Consider the following 9,423-nt stretch of genomic DNA (forward strand, 5'->3'; position numbering starts at 1 on the left):
CAGCATGGGGTGGGGTCAGCCGGGGCGGGAGGGGGTTCTTTGGCGTGCTCTGAAAGTGTTAGCGGAAGATTAGCAGGCACGCCAAGTTTAGCAGCATGGACGCCATGTGCAAAGGGAGGCTGGATGACACGTCCCCGTTCAAACTTGCATTTCCACCACAGAACTTTGAGTTGTTGGTGCCTTCAAGGCTTACCAGATTTTTCTGCACTTGAGCATTACAAATGAGCTAACTATTATCACCCCTTATTCTGAAATTAAATAATTAAGAAAAAAAAATTTGAATCCAGACTTTCAATCTTGAGGCCGACGTAATGCTGCATGGCACCCGCAGAGGCAGAGTTTTGCAATACTTCTCAGATAGTGGAGCATTCAAGATGTAAAAGTAATTGGTAAAAAAAAAAAAAAAAAAAAAAAAAGGATAAACCAGTAGCTGTAAGTTCCTGGAACTTCTGGGGAAGCTTGTTTATGTGTTTGGACCTTGGGACGTGTTGTCTCAATGTAGTCTCTGGACATATATGGGGGTCAAAAAACAACCCTTGGAGAGTTCCAAGAACCTTTGGGACATGCTCTGCAGCACTCTGTGGTGCAGTAATTACAATGGATGTAAAACACATATAGAAGAACTGAAGAGTAAAACAATGAAATAAACCTAAAATAACATGGATCATACATCAAAAAGTTCAACTAAAAATGTAAATATAATAAATATATAATTATAGAAACAAAATCCAAGGTCCAAGGATAAACATGTGGTATCTCCCTAAAAATGTTCCCCTATTTTTTTTTAATAACAAAATAAACAAAAAAAATTATTTTTTTTTTTTGGACAGACATTACAGAAAGTCAAGCTTACTTTAATTCCCTTTGCATTTGTGGTTTGATAACTATTTGCTTTTAAACAGGTTTTCAGGTAGTCCTACGATTTTTATTCAACGTTTTTGTGGGATACAGTTGAATTGAATCGTACGTTTTTTGGGGGTTTTTTTTTACAGCAACTTACAATGCTATGAAATAGACTTTTGAAGCGTAACCCTCTGTCTGTTTTTTGGTTAACACCGTGCGACTGGCGATGAAGGGACGCTTGGAGTGTTCCGGCGAGCCGTCCTAAATTTAGCCGCACTCGCCCGTGACGCCCGACACCGGCCGAGGCCCCGGACAGGAAGAGCCGGAGTGGGGGTGAGTGGCTGCCAGGCATTCCCCGCGTGCCCACCCCTGCCTGTCAATCACACCGACTCATTTAGCCGCAGAATATCGCCATCACATACTGTGCACCACTCACTAAAAGTTCAAAGTATTCGGATTTCCGGTGGAATTTCAGGAGCTAAAATGCACCACAGCTAAGAATCACAGACTATGATTGTTTTTATTTTATTTTTTTAGGTACTATTCATTTTTAATGTGCAATTGATTTGAAAGGAACCGTTATTTAGTTGTTGTTTTTCCTAGGCTCATTTAAAGATAAGTTAAGTCCAAAATTTTCTTGACAATAATATGTTCTATGCGGCCCCACTAGTCTAAACTCAACATTCTGATTAATATTATGTTTGTGGAATATGAATTAAGCAGCAAAATCCACCCATTTTTATCATTTTCCCATCTCCTGGGCAGCCATTTTACATTGTACTGCCACTTGATGTCGACTAAAAATGACATCACAGGGCGTCATGTGACATTCGCAACCTGAGCCCTTCGCCACTGTGATGTAATTTTCACTCGACAGCAAGTGGCAGTTCAATGTAAAATTGCCGCCTCCTGAGGTGGACTTAATAAGAGTTAATCCGCCCATTTTTAGCCATCTCTGGGGGCGGCCATTTTGTCACTTCTGTCGACTGAAAATGACATCACAACTGCTCAGGGCTCAGGTAACGACCAATCACAGCTGACCTGTTTTCTGAAGCTGAGCCGTGATTGGTCGTTACCCGAGCCCTGAGCAGTTGTGATGTCATTTTCAGTCGACAGAAATGACAAAATGGCCGCCCCCAGAGACGGCTAAAAACAGGTGGATTAACTCTTACTCCACAAACACAATATTAATCAGAATGCCCCCCAATCGCCCCCCCCGCATGCCACTGTTAAAATCAAAGGTAGGATTATGTCATATTATCAAGTTACATGTAGTATGAAGACACACAATCAGACCCCGTTAAGGCGTAGCCATGGATACCAGTCAACCCGTGGCTGTCAAATGCAACACACACAACGATTCATGAACACACAACCACACACACTGATTCATCCTTACTTTCCATTAGTGATGCTATTTTTTTCCATGTGGTGCGTAATCATTTTCTGAATAACAAAGTGGAAAAAAAAACAAAAAAAAAACAGGGCGTCGTTCACAAACACGTCAGAAACATTCATAAACATTGCGGAGCATCTAAAGGTGAAGAACCTTTTCCACAAAACAACAATGTGGAAACTTAGGACCTTATTGTCACTATGACATAACACAAAACATCAATGTGTAACAATAGCAACTTTGTTCATCACTCATTTGCTCACGAAGCAATGAGTAGCTCACCGTTGCAACACTTCTCGTCCTCACGTGGTGAACCCTACGAGGACCCGCTGTAACCATCCACAAAGGTGCCCGATCAAAATGACAATGACACTGCGTCCTAATGAAGAAAAGGACAGCAACGTTCACCCTAAAAATGGAAATGACCACAGCCATGAAAGTGAACCCTGTGGAAACTAACGACCTTATTGCCACTATGACATAACATAAAACATCAATGTGTAACAATAGTAACTTTATTCATCACTTATTTGCTGACGAAGCAATGAGTACCCCACCGTTGCAACACATCTCGTCCTCACATGGTGAACCCTACGAGGACCCGCTGGAACCATCCACGAAGGTGCCCGACCAAAATGACACCGCGTCCTAATGAAGAAAAGGACAGCAACGTTCACCCTAAAAATGGAAATGACCACAGCCATGGAAGTGAAATATTCATTTTTGATTGGTTCCATAATGAGGTCTGCCTGCCTTGAGACTGGGTGAAGCAGCATGTGGCTCAAAATCTTTCTCCAATGTTGCTCCAAGTAAATTGTCACAGCACACTGCTGACCTTTCAAATTCGGTTTTGTATTTTTGCCATGAAAAAATAAGAAAAACATTTAAATACAAAATATAAGAAACAAATGTTAAAACAGAATTTTAAAATGCATAAAATAGCCGGGGCGGCACGGTGGTCGACTGGTTAGCACGTCCGCCTCACAGTTCAGAGGTCGTGGGTTGGATCCCGCCTCCGGCCTCCCTTGTGTGGAGTTTGCATGTTCTCCCCGTGCCTGCGTGGGTTTCCTCCCACATTCCAAAAACATGCATGGTAAGTTGATTGGACACTCTAAATTGCCCCTAGGTGTGATTGTGAGTGAGGATGTTTGTCTCTGTGTGCCCTGCGATTGGCTGGCAACCAATTCAGGGTGTCCCCCGCCCACTGCCCGAAGACAGCTGGGATAGGCTCCAGCACGCCCCGGCGGGGACCCTTGTGAGGATAAGCGGTATCGATAATGGATGGTTGGATAAAATAACTGCTTATGCAAAACAGCTTCCTTTTTCTTTCTAAGCCGTTTCTTCAGTATTTTAACCCATGGAAATAGAAAAAACATAAAATACGATTTAATATATAATTTCAGAAGAAAATATTTGAAGTTAAAATTGTATATAAGTTATCAAAAATAGTCATCTTTCAAAAATGTATTTCGTGCCATCAAATTTTTACTTTTTGAAACTATAAATTAACCCTAAAAAATAAAATCAAAAATCATCTTTCTTTTGTATTTCCTGCCATCACAAATCTGTGAAGAAAAAAAAACTTCAAAATATTCAAATCAATATGTGTAATTAAGTGTTCCATAAAAATAAGAAATTTTAAATAAGCTCTAAAAAACATTTATTTTCTGTTATAAAAAAATCTATGAAATAAAAGTAAAATTAATTACATAAAATTTGAACACATTAGCAAAAAAAAAAAAACTAAGGAATGATTGTTCATCTAAAATATTTTTTTATGATACTTCATCTCTAATACTGCAAAGGGAATTTGACTGCTGCTGTTCAGGTTAGCAACGGCCTTTTCCTGATTTAGGGTTTTTTTTGTGGTGGGTGCTCATTTGCATGTTACTTGAACTAAATTCAATCATGAAATCACTTTCAAAACTTTGTACAATGCGTTAAGCGTGCGCGTGCACTCGGGTGCGAACACACAATTAAGTGCCTCCCTGTCACACAATCTGTACTTTGATGTCTCGTAGGAAATGCCTGAGGGCCAGCCAAAACAAACAAACAAAAAAAAAAAAAACATGCACCTGGTCCGAAACCTGGACGAACCAGTCTGAACCGTTTACGTCAGCGAGGCGTCAAGGACACAAAGCACAGCATATTTCGTAGACAAAATATCCATTTATTAATAACTTATCTTTAATAAATTCATAGGAGAAGAAGGAAGGGTGGGAGGCGTCCACATTCTTTTCCTCTCATCATCACATTTTCTCCCCCCCCCCCAGAGGAGACGTCGCCTCCAGGGACCCTCAACGCGCGCACACGCACACACACACATACAAAAAACACCTGCCCCCATAGAAAGTCACATAAAGAGGCTAAATTAATAAGGCAACCTCAGCTGGACTGATTTGTTGGTAGGGAGGTGCAAAGACAAGGCCTGTTGTTGGCTCAGAGCAGTGATTCCCAAACACTGTGCAGTGAGAAATTATTATTATGATACATTTATTATTCCACTCAATTGGTCCGAGTATTCAAATCTTTGCGTGTGTGTGTTTCTTCTATTCCCGCGGGCCACACTGTCAATTTGTGAGGACAATGAGATATTATTTCCGTAGATATATTTTGAGGGCATTTTCTAATATGAGGTTGGGAAGACACTGCAATAGATTACACCTTGATGGAAAATGATCCTTTTTGATTGTTTTTTTTTTGTTTTTTTGGCATAATCAACTATATACATAAGAGCGTCCATTTTGTGTCTTCACAGAAGACGATCGCAAAAGTTAGATCGAGTCCACGACTCAAAACGGCGGTCTGGTTTGAACACACGTCACCGGTTGGACCGCCGTCTCCCCCCCCCCCCACCGTCCGTCTTCACGGCGACTGCCGCCCGCGTCCGTCCGCGTCGGGCGGAAAAACTCCTTCCGGGACGTTAGGAGGTCGTCAAATTTCCACATTTCATCCGCCGCCGGTCGCTCACGTGGACTCGAGGGGGTCCAGCTGGAAGACATTGTGGTTGGTGGGCGTGGTGAAGTAGAGCGGCTGACCGCCGGGCGGCGTGATGACGTTGGCGAGCCGGTTGTCGCACGGGCTCTTGAGGCCCAGCGTGCGCTCAAAGTCCAGCAGCTGGCCCATGAAGTTGAAGTTGGGCGAGATGTTGGACTTCTTGGTCTTGACGATGTCGTAGGCGTCGTTCATGGACAGCTGCAGCTTCTGCATCAGGTAGGCCACCGTCACCGTCACCGAGCGGCTGATGCCGGCCAGGCAGTGCACCAGGACGCCGCGGTGTTGGCCCCGAGCCTCGTCTGGAAGGGAAACGGAGGATCGTTAACATGGAAACCCATTTCAATTTGTCACTCTGTTATACAGTAAGTGTCTATGTTTTGATACCGTAAGTCACTGAAATACGCTGGTTTCAGTTTTAGATTGTTTTTGAAAGCGGTTTTATTGGACAGGTGTTAGTTTTCCACGCCATTAGACGCTACGGTTGACAATTTTTTAAAAAGCTCTTTGATTTGAAATGCATTCGTTTCGATGTCATCCGTCAGTATGGCGGATAGCCAATCATGAACTGTTTTATTCAATATGAATGAGTTGTGACATCATCAGTTACTTCAGTTTCATTTAAAAATGTAAATTCATTTAAAAAAAAAAAAAAGCAATTTTCTACAGGAGAAGTTTTTTGTCATGATCAGTCACTACAAAAAGCTTTCATTGATATGCATTACTTATAAAATTTATACTTCATGTAATTTTAGTAAGCTACTGTTTATTCATTTGTGTTTGAATGTCTTCAGTTCTTTTTTGGAAATGCTTTCAAATGTTCTACTTTTAATGATGTGCAGCCCATTGAGTTACCTTGTGTAGAAAATGTGCTCTATACTGTAAACATTAGTTTTGATGTCATGAGGACTGCCAATCAAAAGCTTTTTTATTTAATATCAGTCTTGAGGTCACCAATTCCTACAGTGGACATCTATATTTAAAAAAAAAAAACAACATTTTTTTCCTATAAGAATTTGTTATGATGTCATTGGGCACCGATAACATAAAAGCATGGACAGCACGGTTTGCTTGTGCAGCTTTGTCCTCGTCCTCCTCGTTTTTATTTCCATTTTCCGAACACAGTGTATGTTCTAGAACATTGTGTCTTTGACGCGGCTGGCTTCTTATCAGCACTGAGGGGAGTAGTGGAGATGATCAGCAGCGCCGCAGTGCTCCCGTGTTACGCTACCACGGGCTCTTGTGTAAGAGCCGCACTAAAAGGTCCCGGCTGAAACCCGAGAGCAACAAGCCGGACGGTAATTTGAGCGTAACAGGAAGGAAGCACCATTGAAAGTAATCTAGGACATGCCCCCCCCCCCCCCCTCCATGCCATTACATGAACAAAAGGAGCCATTTACAGGCCCTGTTGACATCCTGTGAGCCTTGACAGCGCCCTCATGACTCCGGCTGACTTTCGCAGCCCAAATGGCGCCGTTGTCACGGAAAGTCGAGCGCTAATAGGCTACGCTAACACCAAATAAACAGGAACATAAAGACACTTCCTCTCTGGAACGTCGTCAGACATTTTATTAAAAAAAAAAGCTCAAGTCCATACTGGGCTCAGTTTATATGATGACACACTCAACATTCACATTTTTTGGGCATCCAATATTTCATTACTTTTTTGGGGGGGGTAGATATGCAGTATACATTTTTGGCTGCTTTTTCGATTAAAAAAAAAAAAAGCGTGATTTTCCGGCTTTCCTACAAGTTTTGTCGTTTTAGCCACGCAAACAAACTTCGAAGTGCAGTGGTTTTGTTTTTTCAGCATCCAAAACGCGACAATGTCGTGTTTGTTTGTGTCGGACAAAACGTTCTTTTTGTCGGTCCTTCAAAGGCACGTAAAATTTTAATTTTAAAAGCAAATAAAAATTCTATTTAAAAAGCCGTTTTATGGGACGTATTAGCTCTGATGTCATTTTTTAGAAGCAATTTTTTCTGTGCGCAAATTTTGATGGATGTCATCAGTCAGTGTGGTGTACAGCTAATCCAAATCTGTTTTATTAATTTTATTTTGCTTCCAAAATCCAATAATTACGACAATTGTGTATTCTGATAAAAACCTGGGAGATAAAGTGCTTTTCAATGAGTTCTGTCATTTTATCCGCGTATATGACATGAAATAATATCACATTCTTTTTTACTCTTTGGCTTTTTTTTCCAAAACGCATAGAAATGTCCAAATATGGTCTTTTGTGTTTGTCTGTAGCGCCACCTGCTGATTTGGCCTGCGTTTTATCGGTTCAGAATGTGATTGTCGTCAATTTGGAATTCAGCGCTAAACTTACCGATGAAGTTGATGGCTTCGGGGAAGAACTGCGACAGGTTCTGGCTCCAGTGGTCTGAGATGGGGATCTGCTTGTACTTGAACTCTCCGGCGTTCTCAAAGAGGTTGGGCAGGTTAGGCGTGACGTTGAGGATGTACTTTATGCCGTACTCCTCCAGCACGTCCAGGTTGGTGGAGTCCTTGGCGCAGCCCAGGTACAAGTGGGGCAGGATCTCCACGGGGAAGGACGGCTGCGGGTTGGACAGCGGGCTGCCGTCCGAGTCGGTGGCGCTGCTCGGGTCCACGTCAGACTCGATGTCCGACGAGTCCGAGCTGATGCGCAGGCCGCCCAGGCCCAGGACCTGCGTGGAGGGGGGGCTGCTGTCGGAGGAGCCGTCCAGGTTGGTCTCGCACAGGTTGGGGAACTCGGCCTGGAACTTGCTGAAGCCGCCTACAGACAGAACATTCATGTTAATACAGGTCCCGTACGGCGCTTCAACGGGTTCGCGTGCAGCCTGGGGGTCTTTGGTTGCCCACCCCTGGTGGAACACAAACACTTTATACCACATCCGCATTCATAAAAAGACAACCTCAACTGTAGCTGCTGGCTTGGCTAATGATAGAGCCATGTTTTCTTGTTTTTGTTTTGTTAACTAGTGTTTCATGCTGAAAATATGAAAAAGTTGCATATTTTTGAAAAAGAGAATTGTGAATTTTTTTTTTTTTTTTAATTTACAATAATGTGTGGTATAATGATATCAAAAACAAATTAATTTAATAGTTTGATAAGCTGATTTTATAAAAATGTATATATAAAATGTTTCCTAAATTATTTTAAAATAATGAAAATGAAAATATAAACAAATGCACAAAATATGGAAATGTGAAAAAAAATAGACTTAAGCATTTAAAAAACACAAAATATAGGTGAAGAAAAAAAAATATATATATATTCTTTAAATAGTGAAAATAAATTTACAAATGATTTAAAATTTAGAAATGTAAAGTGAAAAAAGGTTCTTGCTGATTCGCGTGGGTAAAACGTCTTAAGACTGCTTTGTAAATTCTGATTTATGTGCGTAAAAGAAGGTTGCTACTTGTTAATCGTGTCAATGAACGCCGAGTAACTCAAGATTTAAACCCTGCAGCCGAGCGTGCGGTGGTTCCGGGGGACCGACTCACCCTCCAGATAAAAGGCCTTGTAGCCCTCGTCCTTCATGCGGCGTAGCAGCAACCCCAGCACCGAGCCGCCGTCCACGTTCTCGTTCCACTCGCGGCTATACTCGTCGTAGAGCACGATGGTGGCGCTCTTGCACCGGCGCGCGAATCGCTCCCGGTCGGGTCCGTCGGCGAGCAGCGCCCGCACGGGTAGGTTGCCCTTGCGGAGGCGGCGCAGCATGAGGCCGGGCAGCGCCACGCTGATGGCTCCCTGGATGTGCGACGACTCGTACGGCTCCTGGCCGCGGCAGTCCATGAGTAGCAGCAGACAGTCGCGGCGCGGCGCGTCCAATTGCTCGCGGAGCCACGCCGACGTCTTGCTCACCGCCATGACCACCGAGTCGAGCGGCTGCTTCTGCGGGGGGGCCACGGGCTTGAACTTGTCCAGCATTTAGACGGGTCCCGGGGGGAAACCGCTGTTAAATCAATGGACGGGTGGGCTCGGTGTATGACGGGTTTGTGAATGAATCTCACGGCAAGCTCCTGCTCATTCGAACCGCTTCTTTCGCAAAGAGCCCACGTCAAATATAGTCCGACGAGTTCGAATTTCCAGCAAACGTCGCCGCGAAGCTTGAATGAGTCGTTGTCCTTGTTTCCTCGTCGTCCCTCTTTCTCACTGAAGCTCGGAAAGCGTCGCGAAGCTACTGAATGGCGGCGGAGGAGA

At 43.3% G+C, this 9,423-nt stretch overlaps 1 protein-coding gene across 1 annotated transcript; it reads right to left on the minus strand.

Annotated features, from left to right (window-relative positions):
- Positions 1 to 4,388: 4,388 nt before the first annotated feature.
- Positions 4,389 to 9,423, minus strand: dusp6 (dual specificity phosphatase 6). The gene is made up of 3 exons (XM_086029237.1): positions 8,724 to 9,423; positions 7,564 to 7,992; positions 4,389 to 5,535 (listed from the first exon to the last, which is right to left on the minus strand). Exons 1-3 carry the CDS (start codon positions 9,148 to 9,150, stop codon positions 5,207 to 5,209), a joined length of 1,185 nt encoding a protein of 394 aa, XP_085885363.1. The 5' UTR covers positions 9,151 to 9,423; the 3' UTR covers positions 4,389 to 5,206.

Source organism: Filicampus tigris, chromosome 4, assembly GCF_054856515.1.
Source record: "Filicampus tigris isolate MCC_2025a chromosome 4, RoL_Ftig_1.0, whole genome shotgun sequence".
In the NCBI taxonomy this organism is placed as follows: domain Eukaryota; kingdom Metazoa; phylum Chordata; class Actinopteri; order Syngnathiformes; family Syngnathidae; genus Filicampus; species Filicampus tigris.